The sequence below is a fragment of the Anas acuta genome, chromosome 30 (assembly GCF_963932015.1).
Source record: "Anas acuta chromosome 30, bAnaAcu1.1, whole genome shotgun sequence".
NCBI lineage: Eukaryota > Metazoa > Chordata > Aves > Anseriformes > Anatidae > Anas > Anas acuta.
Genome location: NC_089008.1, coordinates 895437 through 915138, shown reverse-complemented (window position 1 = coordinate 915138; position 19702 = coordinate 895437). Strand labels below are relative to the sequence as shown.

General features: G+C 48.2%; 2 protein-coding genes across 9 annotated transcripts in view; one reads left to right on the top strand and one right to left on the bottom strand.

Annotated features, from left to right (window-relative positions):
* The window catches only part of LOC137846091 (E3 ubiquitin-protein ligase TRIM39-like), a 16774-nt gene extending 12044 nt beyond the window's left edge, over positions 1-4730 (top strand). For 2 of the 5 annotated variants that reach the window (XM_068663777.1, XM_068663775.1), the window contains 3 exons: positions 116-454; positions 2349-2375; positions 3130-4728. In XM_068663777.1, the coding sequence (XP_068519878.1) occupies positions 116-454; positions 2349-2375; positions 3130-3692 (929 nt within the window). In that variant the 3' untranslated portion in view covers positions 3693-4728. Of the gene's footprint in view, positions 1-115; positions 455-2348; positions 2376-3129 lie in introns of all 5 variants that reach the window. The other 3 variants (XM_068663778.1, XM_068663780.1, XM_068663779.1) reach the window with 3 other exon arrangements.
* LOC137846090 (E3 ubiquitin-protein ligase TRIM39-like) overlaps positions 1-19702 on the bottom strand; it is a 284383-nt gene that overhangs the window by 126645 nt on the left and 138036 nt on the right. The gene's annotated exons all lie outside the window — the stretch shown is intronic.

Here is a 19702-nt window from a genome sequence, read left to right as displayed (position 1 = left end):
GAGGAGCGTGTTCTCTGACCTTCCTAGGAGGAAACACCCTCCCCATTAGAAAGACAAGGACCATCTTCCCAGGAAGCAATGTTAATTTCCCACTGACTCCTCTCTTTCTTTGCAGGAAGAACTGTGGAGATAAACACCACAAGGGCCCTAGAATCCTTGCGTCAAGAGGAGGAGAGGATCCTGAGTGAGAAGCTGGCTGTGTTGCAGAGCCAACTGGAAGTTTCACAGAATGCAGCCACACCTCTGGAGGAACAGGCCAAAACTCAGACTTCCCTCCAGGCAGTTTCTGAAAAGCTCCATACTCTGCAGAAATCTTTGCAGACCCTGGAGACATCCAGAGAGGAAGAGCTTCAGATCCTCAGAGAAGAAATGGAAGGCAGAATAAGCAAAGATTTGGAAGCAGCCAAAAAGTCCTGGATCAAGGATTGCCTGCTAGAGATGGAAACTAAGCTAGGTGAGCATAGGAATTCACATGAAGACCTTTGCCTTTGTGAAAGCCATAACTGTAATTTAAAGACACCATCCATTGAGCAAGTCCTCTGGGTGTCTTATAAGGTGCTACTGAAGTACAGTCCTTTCTTTGGGAGAGAATTTTCACAACTCTCTCATGCCTTTTAGACATTTCCCTGCTGACGTATTGGCTGCACATTGTATAAGTCCTTTTCTCTTCCTCCTCTTTGAAGGAGTGTGTTTGATGAGCTCTCAGTGATGTAATAATTGTCGCCCCACACCACTTATGAAAGTGGTGAAAGTACCTGCTGATGATCTTGGAACACTGACCTCAACACACCACTATCCCAGCACTATTTCTCCCTTTCACTTTGTGGTTGCCCACAGACGTTCTCCCTGTGCAGAAGATGTCCAGTCCTTGACTAGGAATGATTCTGATGAGTGTGACACCACAGACCAATGCAGGTAGAATAGAATAGAATCATTAAAGTTGGAAAAGACCTCTAAGATCATCTAGTCCAACCTTTAACCTAGTACTGACAAGTCTACCACTAAATCATGCTACTAAGTTCTACATCTTCACATTTCTTGAAGACCTCCTGGGATGGGGACTCAACCACTTCCTTGGCAGCCTGTTCCAGTGCCGCACAACCCTTTCACTAAAGAAATTTATTTTCCTAATATCCAACCTAAACCTCCCCTGGTGCAACTTAAGACAATTTCTCATTGTCTTATCACTTGGTGCTTGGGAGAGTAGCCTAATCTCCACCTCATTACAACCTCCTTTAAGGTAATTATAAAGTACTGTAAGGTCACGTATCCTGGCTGTGCCCCCTCCCAGCTTCTGGTGCACTCCTAGCCACCTTGCTGGCAGGGCAGCATGAGAAGGAGAAAAGTCCTTGGCTCTGTGTAAGCACCGCTCTGCAACAACTAAAATATCAGTGTATTATCAGTAGTATTTTAAGCAAAAATCCCAAACACAGCATTGTGTGAGCCTCTGTGAAGAACATTAACTCTGTCCCAGCCAAAACCATGACAGTGGCATAGTGTTAGAGAGCACTAGCAGGCAGAAGACACTTGCTCGGAGAAAGCATTTTGCTCCCATAACTTAACATTTACTTTCTGAACACATCTGTTTTTTATTTTCATTTATTTTTTATTGTCAATGAGACTGTGTATGTGCAAAGATGAATAGACAGTCACTAAAGTTAAGTGGAGGAAGGATTGTATCAGGGATGGGGCACTCCTGATCCCTTCTTTGCATGACCATTCAATCAGAATGACTGCAGGGATGGACTCATAGCATTTGGGCACCATTACTGAGTGTGCTCCCTTGTGAGTGCTTAAAGGACTTGATGATGAGTCAAGGCTTAAAGCAGTGTCTCAGGAGAACAGGTAGCCCCGAGGAAAGGAAATGCTATGCACTGGGATGTAGGGTGTGGCCAGGGTAAATTCCCACTGTGAGGAAACAAGGTCTGTGGGAGCTGTGGTAGGGGGACTGCAGATTCTGGTGTGCAAGGGTCTGGCCAAGGAGAGGTGCTGTGTCCCTCAGCTGCCAGCAGTGGCATCTGACTGTCATACCCATGGAGTCAAACACATTGTAGGCCATGCATGTCAGGCACAACCATTGCCTAGAGTTTTGGAGAGTAGGTGGGAGTGTAGTGGGTCTCTCCCAGTGTTAGGTCTTGATGCTGTACTGCCCAGAGCCCAGGGAATATGGAGTGTCTTTCTGATTGCCCACAAGCTTTCTGTGTGACAATATATGCTTTGGAGATGGTGAGGAGGGCTATTCCAGGAATGCCAAGTTCCTCACAGGAAGCAGCCTGATTGATCTCCTGAAAAACACTCATGACATTTTTTTCTCTCTCTCTCTCTTTTTTTTTTTTTTTTTTTCCCAGTGTTGCTGCTTGTACAACAATACAAAGGTAAGAAAAGAAAAGAAAACATGCTGAACACTTGGAGTTTGAATGCAGTTCTTTAAAAATTTTACCCTTCTCTGCTAACGCTTCTGAAACTAACATCACAACACCAAAAAAAAAAAATCTGAATCTCTCTTATTCATTTGCTGTCCTGTAATCTTCTCAAGGCCTTTGTTTACTGCTTCTGGGATATGAAACAACATTATTCTTCTCCAGAAGAATAGGGTGAGAACTTGAAAGAAGAAGCTCATTTCAGGGTGTTTAGCTCAAGCATTTCTACTGCCAAGTGTATTATACCAAATGTATTTGCCAAACAGTTTGCACCCATGGAATTTCTCCCCATTCTCTTGCAAGTGTATTTTATGATTCTAGTTCTACTCAAAGACAAATTCTATGTGAAGACATGGCCCTTATCCTCTTGTCTTTTCTATACAGTTTCAGTGATTAAGGCAAAGACTTGTAATCTCCTTACATTCCTCTTTGAATCTACAGGCCATTTTTAAGGAAGTGTCTCTATGAGTTGCTTTGCAATTGCTGAATGTTGGCCTCTCTTAGTTTGCTATAGATGAGGGACAAAGGATGTGGGAGATCTGGGATGGCAGAAGGTGGAGGCATCCTGGTCAAAGAAACTCCATAGGGCCTATCAGAGCAGAGATCAAGGCATAACAGGGCAATAAATACATAGGGTCAACAAACAGAAAGTTTCACAGCAGTAGCCTTCTTGCCCTTCACTACTTAACTAATTACTTGATTATTGCAGTTGATGTCACCCTTGATGCTGACACGGCTCATCCGAGGCTGCAAGTGTCAGAAGATGGGAAGAGTGTGACTGACACTGGTGTGATCAGAAGGGTGCCTGTCAAGGAGGAGAGATTTGATTCCCATGCTTTTGTGTTGGCAAAGGAAGGTTACACATCTGGGAGACTCTACTGGGAAGTGGATGTTGGAAAGAGGAGAAACTGGATCTTGGGTGTTGCCCAGGAGACTGTAACACGCAAAGGGACAGTGGTTCTTTCTCCTCAGAATGGCTTCTGGGTCATAGAATTGGCAGATGAGCAAGAGTATGTGGTTCACACGAATCCTTGGACCCATTTGACTGTGAGTGGAAGACCACAAAAGATTGGGATGTTCCTGGACATCTCTGCCAAGAAGTTGTCATTTTACAGTGTCCACCAGAAAAAAGCTTTGTACACTTTTAAATTTGGTTGTGACCTCAGCCAGGAAGTGAGGCTCTTTCCATTCTTCTCAACAGGTTCCACTGCGATAAAGGCTGACAGTGAGCCTCTACAAATAGCTAAGGGGTTTGATGATGATGAGAAGTGAAGGGATGGAGTGAAAATCCATGATTAATGTACAACTGAAATCCAAAGCCTGAGTCCAACTACACTGTATGTGCCACCAAATTAAAACTGAACAACAAAGATGCTTTTACCACTGGTTGTTAATCCTTCTATGAGCTATTTCTGTAGGAAGACCTGGACAAAGTGTACTTTAGGACACTAACTCACTGGGTAGAGACAATCTATATGTATTCTAAGAACCTACAGAAAAAAAAAAATGAATTCTCAGCCCAGAAATATTACTAAATATTAATATTCACAGAGCCAACTTCGACCTCCTCCAGGACCAGCTTGGGGGTAACTCATGGACTAGGTTTCTAGAAGGCAAGGGAGCTTGTGAGAGCTGTGTAATATTTAAACAGCACTTCTTCCAAGCTCAGGATCAGTGCATCCCTAAGAGTAGGAAATCGGGGAAGGGTAGACCGGAAACCTGAGTGGATGAGCAAGGAGCTCATTAACAGCTCCTTGCTGATGGGAAGACATATGAGGAGTGGCTGAGGTCACTGGGCCTGTTCAGCCTGGAGAAGAGGAGGCTGAGGGAGAACCTCATCACAGTCTACAACTTCCTCATGAGGGGGAGTGGAGAGACAGGTGGCCTATTCTCTGTAAACACCAGTGATAGGACCCACAGGAACAGTGTTAAACAAGGGAAGTTTAGGCTGGACATCAAGAAGATGTCCTTCACCGAGAGGGTGGTTGCACACTGGAACAGGCTCCCCAGTGAAGTAGTCACTGCACCAAGCCTGTCTGAATTTAAGAAGCAGTTGGACTTTGCGCTTAATCACATGGTCTAAACTTTTGGGTAGACCTGTGCAGTGCTAGGAATTGGACTTGACCTGGACATGATCCTTATGGGTCCCATCCAACTCGGGATGTTTTATGATTCTATGATTCTATGACTCTATGACTCTATGACAAGATCAAAAGGAAGAGAAAGGTCTATGAAATGTGAAAAAAGGGCCTGTCTTCCTGGGCGGAGTATAGAAGTGTTGTCAGGACCTGCAGGGTCTCAACGAGGAAGCCTACAGCCCACGTGGAGATGAGGCTTTCAAAAGAGATAAAGGATAATAAGAAGTGATTTTTTTTTTTTTCTTTTTAAGTATGTAAAATGTAAAAGGAAGACTAGGGATAATGTGGGTCTCTTGCTGAACAAGGGGGATGTCCTGGTCACGGGAGACGCTGAGAAGGCGGAGATACTGAATGCTTTCTTTGATTCAGTCTTTGCTTCCAGGACACCCCCCCACGGGACTCCTCGACCCTGGAGGGAAAAGAAAGGGTCTGGGAAATGGAGGTTCACCCTGGTTGACAAGAGAGTAGTTTAAGAGCATCTGAGTGGGCTCAATGAACACAAATCCATGAGCCCTGACGGGATGCAGCTCTGTGTGCTAAGGGAGTTGGCAGAGATGATTTCCAAACCACTCTCTATCATCTTTGAAAGGTCCTGGAGAGCAGGGGAGGTGCCCGAAGACTGGAGGATAGCCAATGTCACTCTGGTCTTGTCATGGTTTAACCTGGCCAGCAGCTAAACACCACACAGCCGTTCGCTCACAGCTGCAGGCCGGGTTAAACCACGACAGGTCTTCAAGAAGGGCAAGAAGGAGGATCTGGAAACTACAGGCCATGCAGTCTTACCTCTGTCCCTGGAAAGCTGTTTGAACAGCTTGTTCTGGATGCCATCTCCAAGCAATTGAAAGAGAAGAATGTCAGGAGTTGGACTTGATGATCCTTATGGGTCTCTTCCAACTTGGGATATTCTGTTCCATAAGTCTATTATTATAAGGAGTAGTCAGCATGGATTCACCAAGGGGAAGTGGTGCTCGACCAACCTTGTTGCCTTCTATGACAGCATCACCTCCTGAGTAGATGGGGGGAGAGCGGTGGATGTCATCAACCTTGACTTTAGCAAGGCTTTTGATACTGTCTCCCATGACATCCTACTAGCAAAGCTGAGAAAGTGTGGGATAGAAGAGTGGGCAGTAAAGTGGGTTGAGAATTGACTGACTGGCTGAGCTCAGAGGGTGGTGACTGGTGGCGCAGAGACCAGCTGGAGACCTGTGACTAGCTGTATTCCCCAGGGGTCGGTGCTGGGTCTGGTCTTGCTCAACATCTTCATCGACGACCTTGATGAGGGAATAGTGTCTGCCCTCAGCAAGTACGCCAATGACACAAAGCTGGGAGGGGTGGCCGACACACCAGAAGGCTGTGCTGCAATTCAGTGAGACCTGGACCAGCTGGAGAGATGGACAGGAAGAAACCAAATGAGGTTTAACAAGAGCAAGTGTAGAGTCCTGCGCCTGGAAAGGAACAACTGCGTATATCAGTACAGGCTGGGAGATGACCTGCTGAAAAGGAGCTCTGAGGAGAAGGACCTCAGTTTCTGGTGGACGACAGGTTGACCATGAGCCAGCAGTGTGCCCTTGTGGCCAAGAAGGCCAATGGGATCCTGGCATGCATTAAAAGGAGTGTGACCAGCAGGTCAAGGAAGGTGATCCTCCCCCTCTACTCTGCTTGCTCAGACCTCACCTGGAGTACTGTGTCCAGTTCTGGGCTCCCCGGTACAAGAAAGACAAGGATCTCCTGGAAAGAGTCCAGCAGAGGGCCACAAAGATGATATGGGGCCTGGAGTATCTTCCCTATGAGGAAAGGCTGAGAGACCTGAGGTTGTTTAGCCTGGAGAAGAGAAGACTGAGAGGGGATCTCATCAATGTTTATAAATACCTGAGGTGTGTGAGACAGAGGGATTTGGCCAGCCTCTTTTCAGTGGTTTGTGGAGACAGGACAAGGGGTAATGGCCACAAAATGGAGCACTGGAAGTTCCGCACCAACATGTGAAAGAACTTCTTCATGGTAAGGGTGACAGACCACTGGAACAGGCTGCCCAGGGAGGTTATGGAGTCTCCTTCTCTGGAGATATTCAAGGCCCATCTGGACGCACACCTGCACAACCTGCTCTAGGTAACCTTCTTTGGCAGAGGGGTTGGACCCGATGATATCTTGAAGTCCCTTCCAACCCCTACAATTGTGATTCTGTGTGATTCTGAGGTTAATAGGATTATTGCTGAAATCCTGATTGGTATTATTTCTAGCTTCATTGATAAAGTTAGCTGTGGCACTGGTAATGATTCAGAAAGTCAGAACTGGCTCTTTGCTATTTAGATTATTACCTGCTATTACCTGGATAATGCACAGCTCCTGGTATACCCAACTTCCACACCAAACACAGGTTTATAATCTGGCAACGTTAAGCCAGTATTTGGCTTTGATGTTTCTAGAGGGTTTTGCAAAAGAAATGCTAAATCACAAAATAGACACTGATGAGATTCCCCTGAAACCTCCTTTTCTCTAACCTAAAAGGTCCTAGTCCTCTCAGCCTTTCCTCATAGGGAGCTGATCAGCTCCCTTAATCATCTTCATGGACTTCCATTGGACTTCCTCCAGTCTATCCATGTCTCTTCTGTACTGGGAGTCCAGAATTGCAGCCAGCACTCCAGGAGTGGCATTACCAGTGGTGATTAGTGGGGAAGGATCACCTCCCTTGACCTCCTGGCAATACTTGTCTAATGCAGCCTAGGATAAATTGTTGCCTTTTTGCCACATGTGCATATTGCTCTTCAGTGGGCAATTCGGTATCCAAGAGGACCCTGGGTCATTTTCTTCCAAGGTGCTTTCCACATGGGTGTCCCCTACTGTATATAGTTGCATGGATTGGTTATTACCCATAAAAAAGGACTTTGCACTTCTCCTTCTTGGACTGCATGAGGTTCTTGCCTGCCCATTTCTCCAGCCTGTTGGTGGCTTCTCATAAACACCCTACCTAGAGTATACTGTGTTGACCTCTGGGACACCCAGCCCAAGAAAGACATGGATGTATTGGAATGAATCCAGAGGAGAGCCATGAAGATCATCAGAAGGCTGGAGCACCTTTCCTACAAAGACAGTTTATGAATAATACCAGGAAAGGTACTTCCTCCTTTTTTTCCTGTGGGCTAATTACAGCAGCTTTTGAGTACTTTGAATGTCCATAGGTAACCAACATACACCTATTTCTAGTTCTGCAAAATGTGTTTCTTTCTCTCCCTAGGGTTAAGCAATTAGTTAAGAATATCACTCAGGAATCTGCCCCAAGACAGTGTGGTGGCAGATGGCAAGGTGTGTGTGAGGATTTGGTATGCACCTGCTCTGGTTTTCTCTGCTGATGGTTTTGAACTTCACCCCTGAAGTGTAAAATCCTAAAAAAAAAAAAAAGATAGAATGTTTGAAAGATGTATGCCCTGACCCAATGCCAGAGAACTTCGGCTTGCTGCACTGTGTTGGGGTCTGGCCTATGCCTATCAAATGGTAATTAACACTACTCAGCACCCTCAAGGGGAGGAGAAGGTCTCTGAATCTGATGACCAGGTAACACACACTGTGGCTAACCCACAGGACCAACCATCTCATTAGGAAAATGAGTAATATTAAAAAGGACTTTGCATTCCTGGGAAGGATGTTGAAGGGATTGGGGGGTGCAGGTAGTGTTCTCCTCTGTCCTGCCAGTGGATGACCAGGACCCAGAAAGAAAGAGGAGAATGGAACAGGTAAATAACTGGCTGCTCTACTGAACACCAGTGCACAGTGTACCCTAATGCCATCAGGCTGCCAAGGGACAGAACTCATCTGTATCTCTGGAGTGACAGGGAGGATCCCAACAGATAACTATTGGAGGCTGAAGTGAGCCTAACTGGAAAAGAGTGGCAAAAGTACCCCATCATAACTGCCCAGAGGTTCCATTGATCCTTGGCTTAGACAACCTCAAGAGAGGGTACTTCAGAGATCCAAAAGGGTACCAGTGGGCTTTTGGCATAGCTGCCTTGAGCACAGAGATTAAGCAGCTATCTAACCTGCCTGGTCTCTCAGAAGACCCTTCTGTTGTAGGATTGCTGAAGGTCAAATAACAGCAGGTGCCATTCACTTCCACAGCTGTGCACCAGCATCAACATCCGAGACTCCCTGATTCCCATCCAGGAATTGGTTCATCAGCTGGAGAGCCAAGTAGTAATCAGCAAGACTCACTCACCCTTTAATAGTCCGATACGTCTGGTGCAAAAGTCTAATGGAGAGTGGAAACTAACAGTGTATTATTGTGGCCTGAATGAAGTCATGCAACCACTGAGTGCTGCAGTGCCAGACATTCTAGAAATTCAGTGTGAACTAGAGTCAGAGGTAGCCAATGGTATGCCACAACTGATATCGCTAATGCATTTTTCTCCATCTCTCTGGCAGCAGCGTGCAGTTCACAGTTTGCTTCCACTTGGAGGGACAGTCAGTACACCTGGAATTGTCTGCCCCAGGGGTGGAAATACAGCCAGGTGAGGGGCCTAGAGGGGAAAACATATGAGGAGTGGCTGAGGGCACCGGGCCTGTTCAGCCTGAAGAAGAGCAGGATGAGGGGGGACCTCATCGCGCCTACAATTTCCTCGCAAAGGGGATTAGAGAGGCAGGTGACCTATTTTCTGTAAACACCGGTGATAGGACCCACAGGAACGGTGTTAAGCTGGGGCAAGGGAAGTTTAGGCTGGACATCAGGAAGAGGTTCTTCACCGAGAGGGTGGTTACACACAGGAACATGCTCCCCAGGGACGTAGTCACTGCACCAAGCCTGTCTGAATTTAAGAAGCGATTGGACTTTGCACTTAATCACATGGTCTATATTTTGGGTAGACCTGTGCTGTGCCAGGAATTGGACTTGATGATCCTTATGGGTCCCTTCCAACTCGGGATATTCTATGATTCTATGATTCTATGAAACCCATCTGGGCTGCTGCATTGTGGCAAGATATTGCTGCTCGTGTGAAGAACCTGGTTGTAAAAGTATGCCACCTAGATGCTCACGTGCCCAAGAATCGGGCTACTGAAGAACATCAAAACAATCAGCAGGTGGATCAGGCTGCTAAGATTGAAGTAGCTCAGGTGGACCTGGATTGGCAGCATAAAGGTAAATTATTTATACCCAATGGGCCCATGACATCTCAGGCCATCAAGGTAGAGATGCAATATACAGATAGGCTTGTGATCTAGAAGTGGACCTAACCATGGACACTATAGCACAGGTTATTCATGATTGTGAAACACGTGCTGCAATCAAGCAAGCCAAATGGTCAAAGCCTCTCTGGTATGGAGGACGATGGCTGAAATATAAATATGGAGAGGCCTGGCAGGTTGATTATGTCACACTCCCTCAAACCCACAATGGCAAGCACCACATCCTTACCATGGTGGAAGCAACCACCAGATGGCTGGAAACATATCCTGTGGCCCATGCCACTGCTTGGAACACTATCCTGGGCCTTGAAAAGCAAGTCCTATGGCGACATGGCACCCCAGAAAAAAATGAGTCAGACAATGGGACTCAATTCTGAAACAACCTTGTAGACACTTGGGCCAAAGAGCATGGTATTGAGTGGGTGTATCACATCCCCTATCATGCACCAGCCTCCGGGAAAGTTGAATGATACAGTGGACTGTTAAAGAATACACTGAAAGCAATGGGTGCTGGGGCATTCAAAAATTGGGATACTCATTTGGCAAAGGCCACTGTTAGTCAATACTAGGGGATGTGCCAACTGAGCTGGACCCGCCTAATCAAACCTGTTACATACTGTAGAAGGGGATAAAGTTCCTGTAGTGCACATAAGAAACATGCTGGGTAAAACAGTCTGGGCTACTCCTGCCTCAGGAAAAGGCAAACTGATTTGTGAAATCGCTTTTGCTCAGGGACCTGGATGCACTTGGAGGGTAATGCAAAAGAATTACGAGGTCCGAAGTGTACCACAAGGGGATTTAATACTGGGTGAGAATAGCCCATGAGTTGAATTGTATCATGTTAATTATTATATAATACTGTATGTTATCACTACCATGATTGCTATATGTCAATGTCCTTAAAATGGTATCACTGTAACAGCCACGCAGATAATAATGAATGAATTTTGATAGAATTGGACAAGCACAGCAATGTGATGGAATGAGAACAGGCTTCAATGTGTGATGATCCATCACACACCATCTTTTCTGCCCTGAAAGAGTGCTGTGACAGATGGAGCCCAGACTATGCAAACTCACTGGACATTCTGTATACCATAAGTGAAAATGGTTATTAATTGTAATGTATTGGAAAGGGTATAACCTGAGCATGACATAAATGGTATGGAATAAGGGGTGGATATATGTCCTGGTTTCAGCTAGGCTGGAGTTAATTTTCCTCCTAGTATCTGGTAGGGTTCTGTGTTTGGGATTTAGGATGAGAATAATGTTGATATCACACTTATGTTTTAATTATTACAGAGCAGTGTTTACACTAAGCCAAGGACTTTTCAGTCTCTCGCTCTGTCCTGCCAGCGGGCAGGCTGGGGGTGCAGCAGGAGCCGGGAGAGGACAGACCCAGGACAGCTGACCCAAAGAGGCCAAAGGGGTATTCCATACCATCTGATGTCATGCTAAACAATATATAGGGATGGCTGTCTGGGGTGGGGAGACTGTCTTCTCAGGGATAGGCGGGGCATCGGTCAGCGGGTGGTGAGTAATTGCGTTGTGCATCACTTCTTTTGTACACTATAAGTAGTATTATTATCATTATTATTGTTGTTTTCTTTTCTTTTCTGTCCTAAGAAACTGTTTCTATCTCAACCCTCAGGCTTCATTTTCTGGGTTCTCTCCCTCATCCCAGAGAGGGAGCGGGGAGGGTTAGAGAATGGCTGCGTGGTGCTTAGCCGCAGGCCAGGTTAAACCACAGCATATGGTCCTAAGCCTGATCATCAAAGAGATACAAGTATCTCAAACAGAAAAACAGGGATATACAACTATACAAGATAATTATCTGTAGGATGGTTTATTCATTGTCATTGGACAGTCACTGAAAAATACACAATCAGGATTAGGGAAGGGTACCGACCCTGTTGCCTTCAGGGGGCAGTGGCGACCTGGTTCAGGAACGGCACGGCGACCAACCCCAGGCCGCTCGGTCCATTGGCTCACAGACACCAATGTGGTGGATGGCAAATGGCGTTTATTGTCGAGTCACATGGGGTTATATACCCGAGGCCCATAGCGTCACTTCCGCTTGCTTACATCACAGGCCACACGCTACTGTCCATCAAGGGAGGGGCTCCACCTTTCCGTACAGCGCGACATCTTCCAGCCGCCAGACCCTAACTACCCACATTTCCCCCCTCCCTATGCACAACCAAATTAGCTAAAATATAACAATCTTAAGACGTAGACATCATAACTTAACTAAAAAACATAAGGCACAATAACCAGGAGAAAACTAAGAGGTAACTGGTAACCCTGAGTAAATACACTCTTAAAGTAGTTGTTGGTGTTCTACCAACATAATGTTAACTTTCTCTAACCAACTTTTAACAAACAACACAAGCATATTTAGTATACAAGGTCCAAAGATAAGATCACACAAACGCATTGCAGCCCCCCACCCACGGAGGCCGCTTCGCTGGTGTCTGGATTCTGCCAGTGTGGAACTCTCAGGCTTAGACAGGGCGCTTGTTGACTTATTGTCTTCTCATGTCGCCGGGGTATACAGATTACGGGGGTGCCCGATGATCCGTTCCTGTGAACAGAAACTCAGTTTTCATTAGTTTTGTTCTGAAGTTGGGGCGTCGGCTGTTTGGAGCTTCTCTGGCCGCACGAGTTGCCATACCTTCATGGGCCCTCAGGCCCTGGAGTTGTGCCTGGGGGGTGATCACTGTTGGGTCCGTACCCATTAGCCGCTGCAGGCTAGAGCCATACAGTGTGTGATCCGTCCCAGTTACTTGGGCCAGTTGTCTCATACAGTTGTCCCCCCATTCTCATTCAAAAATGATCATCCCACCCCCGTCAAAGATCAGTCTACAAGTTTGTTTTATATCAAACGGGAGCATGTCGTCTCCCCTGAAAACACCATCTATGAGGGTGGAGACCATTGCAGAATGAAGCCCTTTATCCACAATGGCTTTAACAATCGCTTGTACATCCTTAGGGTTTGTTGGTGAGTGAACCCTCTGCCCCCCGTCTGTCACCCAGACCGGGAACGCTAGCATGGCCGATAGCACCCAGACGGCGCACACAATCTTAATTTTCCTCCAATCCATGAGAGGAATTTCTCCGCCTCGCGGTGCAGCTTTATTTCGGTTGGGGATGTTTTTGCTATCTGTCCCCATTTCCTCCTCCGAATTTGAATCGGTATCTGATCCGGAGTTGGAGCTCAGCTGACTGCTCACCTCTGAGTTCCGGTACCCTCCCATCGAGTTCGGGCCCCGCCCACCGCCCCTGAGGGCGGGCTGCTCCCTGCTCCGGCCCCGCCCCCCACCCCTGCGGGCGGGCCGCTCTCTGCCTCGTGGCTTGCCCCACCGCCTTCTCAGCGAGGCGTTTGCGCCACAGGAGCGTTTTTTCAGATGGCCGTTCTGATCGGCTCTCTGCCCCTCTCTCACGCTTCTACCTCCTCCCCGGTCATCCCCGCAACCATTCTCTTTCTCGCATTTCCACGTGTTAGTAAAACCTAGCACTTCATCCCCGTTCCCGCCGGAGGCTTCTTCACCCAACTCTTCTTCTTCTAGTTCAGCACCGTTCTGGGGCACACATGGCCGTGGTCTCTCCCAGATTTCCTCAGGCTCTGGTTCCCCACCGGCACCCCTGGCTTCCTCAGCTGAGCCACCCCATAGCTTCCACAACTTTGATACGACCTTCACAAGGGTTTCCATCTTCCTTGTTGGTCCGGGAGCTTCCTCCCCGCCGGGCTGGTCCCGCCGCTCCGGCCGCCGTTCACCCGAATCCAGTTTTCCCGGGTTTCGGCACCACTTGTTGCCTTCAGGGGGCAGTGGCGACCTGGTTCAGGAACGGCACGGCGACCAACCCCAGGCCGCTCGGTCCATTGGCTCACAGACACCAATGTGGTGGATGGCAAATGGCGTTTATTGTCGAGTCACATGGGGTTATATACCCGAGGCCCATAGCGTCACTTCCGCTTGCTTACATCACAGGCCACACGCTACTGTCCATCAAGGGAGGGGCTCCACCTTTTCCGTACATCGCGACACCTTCCGGCCGCCAGACCCTAACTACCCACACGACCCCCTGGTTTATTCCCTTGCAATTGAACTCCATACCTAGGCAGATGTTGTTTTAAGATCTCTGTTTAGGATTTTGTTGCTTTTGCATTCCTACCAATCCTTTGAGCCTTATACCAGCACTTCCTTCACTAGACTGATGTACATAAGGCAAGAAGCAGAAGCATTTGTGGTTTCCCATTTCTTAAAAGGACTGTGAGTATGGGCAATTTGATAGGGCAGGATTCCAAGTGCAAAGTCTTGCATCTGGGCCAGGCTAAACCCAAGCATATATACTGGCTAAGCGGAGAATGTCTTGAGAGCAGCCCTGTTTTAAATAAAAAATTAAATTAAATTAAATTAAATTAAATTAAATTAAAAATAAAGTCAAATGCAGATTTAGATTAGACATAAGGAAGAAATTATTTCCTATGAGGGTGGTGAGGCACTGGAACAGATTGCCCAGAGAAGTGGATGCCCCATTCCTGTGTCAAAAGCCAGGTTGGATGAGTCTTTGGGCAACCTGGTCTCATGGAAGGTGTCACTGCCCTTGGCAGGGGGATTGGAATGAATAGAATCCTAGAATCTTAGAATCACAGAATGATTTTTCAGCTTGTCCAGGTCTCTCTGGATGGCATCCCTTCCCTCTACTGTATCAACCACACTGCTCAGCTTGGTGCCATCTGCAAACTTGCTGAGGGTGCACTCGATTCTCCTGTCTATGTCATTGATAAAGATGTTGAAGACCACCAGTCCCAAGACTGATCCCTGAGGGACACCACAGGGACTGGCCTCCACCCAGACATAGAACTGTTGACCACAACCCTTTGGCTGTGACCAGCCAACCACTTCTTTATCCACCTAACAGTCCATCCTTCAAATCCATACCTGTCGTGGTTCCGCTCGAGTGGGCAGCCGAGCTCCACCACAGCCACTCTCTCACTCCCCCTCCTCAAAGAGGAATGGGGAGAAAATATGTGAAAAGGGCTCAAGGATTGAGATAAGGACGAGAAAATCATGCAATAATTAGTGTAACGGGCAAACCAGACTCAGCATAAGAAGACAGATAGTAAGATTTATTGCTCATTACTAACAAGCTAGAGAAGTGAGAAACAAAGGAAAGAAACCAAAAGCACCTCCCCCCCCATCCACCCTCTTCCACCTCCTCCCCCCGAGCGGCGCAGGGGAACGGGGGAATGGGGGTTATGGTCAGTCTACAGCACTTCTTCTCTGCCGCTCCTTCTCGGTCACTCTCGTCCCCTGTGCTGTGGGGTCCCACCCACGGGATGCAGTCCTTGACGAACTGATCCGGAGTGGGCTTCCCACAGTCAGCAGCTCTTCCAGAACTGCTCCAGATATGGGTCCGTACCACGGGGTCCATCCCTCAGGAGAAAACTGCTCCAACCTGGCTCCCCTACGGGCAGCAGCTCCTGCCAGATCACCTGCTCCTGCGTGGTCTCCTCTCCACGGGCTACAGGTCCGGCCTGGAATCTGCTCCGGCAGGGGTCTTCCACAGGCGGCAGCCTCCGTCGGTGCAGGGCCACCTGCTCCACCGTGGTCTCCTCCACGGGCTGCAGTGTGAAACCCTGCTCCACTGTGGTACTCCATGGGCTGCAGGGGGACATCCTGCTTCACCATGGTCCTCACCACAGGCCGCAGGGGACTTCTGCTCCGGCGCCTGGAGCACCTCTCCCCCTCCTTCTACACTGACCTTGGCACCTGCAAGGCTGTTTCTCACTCCCTTGACTCTCCCGGCTGCTGTGTGGCGCAGCGTTTTTTTCCCTGTCTTAAATATGCTCTCACAGAGGCGCAAAACAACATCGCTTATTGGCTCAGATCTGGAAAACAACGGGGCCCTTCCCAAACATGGGGCGGCTTCTAGATCTTTCTCACAGAAACCACCCCTATGGCCCCCTGCTACCAAAACCTTGCCACGTAAACCCACTACAATACCTCACCAATTTAGAGAGAAGAATGTGGTGAGGGACCATATCAAAGGCTTTTTGCAAGTCTAGGTAGATGATATCCATTGTCCTTCCTTTGTCCACTGATGCCATCACTCCGTCATAGAAGGCCACCAGATTGGTTAGGCAAGATCCGCCTTTGGTGAAGCCATGCTGGCTGTCTTGGATCACTTCTTTATCTCGTACATGCCTTAGCGTGTCTTCCAGAAGGATCTGCTCCATGATCTTCACAGGCACAGAGGAGAGGCTCACCTGCCTGTAGTTCCCTGAGTCTTCCTTTCTCCCTTTCTTAAAAACGGGAGTAATGTTTCCCTTTTTCCAGTCACCGGGGACTTCACTCGTCAGCCATGATTTTTCAAATATGAAGGAGAGTGGCTTGGCAACCATATCAGCTCTCTCTCTCAGCACCCTGGGATGTACATGTATACCATCCAGCCCCGTGGACTTGACAGAATCACAAAATCACAGAAATGTAGGGGTTAGAAGGGACCTCGAAAGATCATCAGATCCAACTCCCCTGCCAAAGCAGGTTCCTCAGAGCAAGCTGCCCAGGTAGGTGTCCAGATGGGTCATGAATATCTCCAGAGAAGGAGACTCCACAGTCTCCAGTGTTATGTCTAGTGTTCTGTCACCCTCACGGTGAAGAAGTTCTTTCACATGTCAGTGCGGAACTTCCTGTGCTCTAACTTGCAGCCATTGCCCCTTGTCCTATCCCCACAAACCACTGAGAAGAGGTTGGCTACATCCTTCTGTCCCCCACCCCTCAGATATTTATATACACTGAGGAGATCCCCTCTCAGTCTTCTCTTCTCCAGGCTGAACAGACCCGGTTCTCTCAGCCTTTCCTCATAGGGAAGATACTCCAGGCCCCATATCATCTTTGTGGCCCTCTGCTGGACTCTTTCCAGGAGATCCCTGTCTTTCTTGTACTGGGGAGCCCAGAACTGGACACAGTACTCCAGGTGAGGTCTGAGCAAGCAGAATAGAGGGGGAGGATCACCTTCCTTGACCTGCTGGTCACACTCCTTTTAATGCACACCAGGATCCCATTGGCCCTCTTGGCCACAAGGGCACACTGCTGGCTCATGGTCAACCTGTCATACACCAGGACCCCCAAGTCCTTTTCATCAGAGCTCCTTTTCAGCAGGTTGTCCCCCAGCCTGTACTGATATATGCAGTTGTTCCTTCCCAGGTGCAGGACTTTACACTTGCTCTTGTTAAACCTCATTTGGTTTCTTCCTGTCCATCTCTCCAGCTGGTCCAGGTCTCGCTGAATGGCAGCACAGCCTTCTGGAGTGTCAGCCACTCCTCCCAGCTTTGTGTCATTGGCGTACTTGCTGAGGGCAGACACTATTCCCTCATCAAGGTCGTCGATGAAGATGTTGAACAAGACAAGACTCAGCACCGACCCCTGGGGAACACCGCTAGTCACAGGTCTCCACTGGCCTCCAGCCAGACTCTGCTCCAGCAATCACCACCCTCTAAGCTCAGCCAGTCAGCCAGTTCTCAACCCACCTTGCCATCCACTCCTCTATCCCACACTTTCCTCAGCTTTGCTAGTAGGATGTCATGGGGGACAGTATCGAAAGCCTTGCTAAAGTAAAGGTTGATGACATCCACCGCTCTCCTCCAATCTACCCAGCAGGTGATGCCATCATAGAAGGCAACAAGGTTGGTCAAGCACCACTTCCCCTTGGTGAATCCATGCTGACTACTCCTCACAATGTTTTTCTCTTCCAATTACTTGGAGATGGCATCCAGAGCAAGCTGTTCCAACATCTTTCCAGGGACAGAAGTGAGACTGAATGGCCTGTAGTTTCCCAGATACTCCTTCTTGCCCTTCTTGAAGACTGGAGTGACATTGGCTATCCTCCAGTCTTCAGGCACCTCACCCGTTCTCCAGGACCTTTCAAAGATGATAGAAAGCGGTTTGGTGATCACAACTGCCAGCTCCCCTACACACTATCACACGCAGATGCATCCCATCGGGGCCCATAGATTTGTGTGCGTTGAGCCCACTCAGACACTCCCGTACCACTCTCACGTCCACCAGGGGGGAGCCCTCCATTTCCCGGACCCTTTGTCCTATTGCCAGGGGTAAGGAGTCCTGGGGGAGCGTCCTTGAAGCAAAGACTGAAGCAAAGAAAGCATTCAGTATCTCCGCCTTCTCAGTGTCTCCCATTACCAGGACATCCCCCTCATTCAGCAAGGGATCAACATTATCCCTAGTCTTCCTCTTGCTGTTTACATACTTGAAAAAAACTTTCTTATTATCCTTTATCTCTTTTGAAGCCTCATCTCTAGGTGGGCTTTAGCCTTCCCTGTTGCAACCCTGCAGGCCCTGATAACACATCTATACTCCTCCCAAGAGGACAGGCCCTTTATCCACATTTCAAAGACCTTCCTCTTCCTTTTGATCTTATTGATGAGCTCCTTGCTCATCCACGTAGGTTTCCTGCCCCCCTTTCCCTATTTCCTGTTCTTTGGGATGCACCAATCCTGAGCATGGAAGTGCTGCTTAAATGTAGCCTAGCTCTCACAAGCACCCTTGCCTTCTAGCAACCTATCCCATGAGATACTTCCAAGCAGGTCCCAGAAGAGGTCGAAGTTGGCTCTTTGGAAGTCCACAATTGCAATCCTGCTTTTAGCCTTACTTCCTTTGCCTAGTTCCATCTGGAACTCCACCATCTCATGGTCGCTGCATCCCAAGCTGTCCCCAACCTTCACATCCCTAACAAGGCCATCCCTGTTGGTAAGGACGAGATCCAGGAGCATCCCCCACCTCGTCAGTTCCTCCACCACCTGTGTCAGAAAATTGTCCTCAACGCATTGTAGGAACCGTTTGGACTGCTCGTGCCTGGCCAAGTTGCTTAATCAACAGATGTCTGGGTAATTGACTTATACCCATCCAGTTTCCTTAAGTCATTCCAGACTTATTCCACTGTCACAGTGGGATGGAATCCACTCATCTTACCCTCTTCTTAAGGTTCAGGGTCCTGTCAGTCATAGGAAACTGGACCACCAGTGAAGACTTGAGGCAAAGCGCTTATTGAGTACCTCAGCTTTTTCCATGTCTGAGGAAGACAGTTGTCCCATCTCATTTATTAGAGGGGGAACACTCTCCTTGGCCTGTCTCTTCCTGCGTATGTATCTGTAGAATGTCTTTTGTTATTTTCCACGTCCCTTGCCAAGTTCAGCTCCATCTGTGCCTTGGCTTTCCTGATCCCATCTCTACACATCCAGACAACGCAACCTCCCAGGCTACACAACCTAGCTTGCACTTCCTGTACATTTCCCTCTTTTCCTTCAGTTTAAGCTGCAGGTCCTTGCTTAGCCATGCCTGTTGCCCACCTCCTCTGCTTGATTTCTTATGCTGGGGGGTGGAGAGTTCTTGTGATCTCAGAAGGGTGTCCTTAAAGAGCTGCCAGATCTGTTCCATTCCTATGCCCTTAAGGACATAGTTTCCCAGGGGATCCCAGCCAGTAATTCCTTGAGCAGCCAGAATTTTGCTCTCCTGAAGTTCAGGGTCCTGACTCTGCTTTTTGCCAGACCCATATTCCTCAAGGTCATAGACTCCACCACGGTATGCTCACTACAGCCCAGGTAGTCTCCAGTCTTAACCTCTCTAATGTTCTCTTCTGCTTTGGTGAGCACCAGGTCTAGTAAGGCTTCACCTCGCGTCAGTCTGTCTACTACCTGGACCAGGAAGTTATCCTCAACAGACTCCAGGAATCTCCTGGATTGTCTGGAACCCTCTGTGCCGCTACCCCAGCAGATATCCAGGTGGTTGAAATCCCCCATCAGGACAAGAGCTTGTGAGTGCAGCAGTTCTTGCAGCTGAAGCAAGAAGGCCTCGTCAACAGACTTCACCTGATCAAGTGGCATGTAGCAGACCCCAACCACAAAATGCTCTTTACTGGACTGATCCTTGATTTTCACCCACAAGCTCT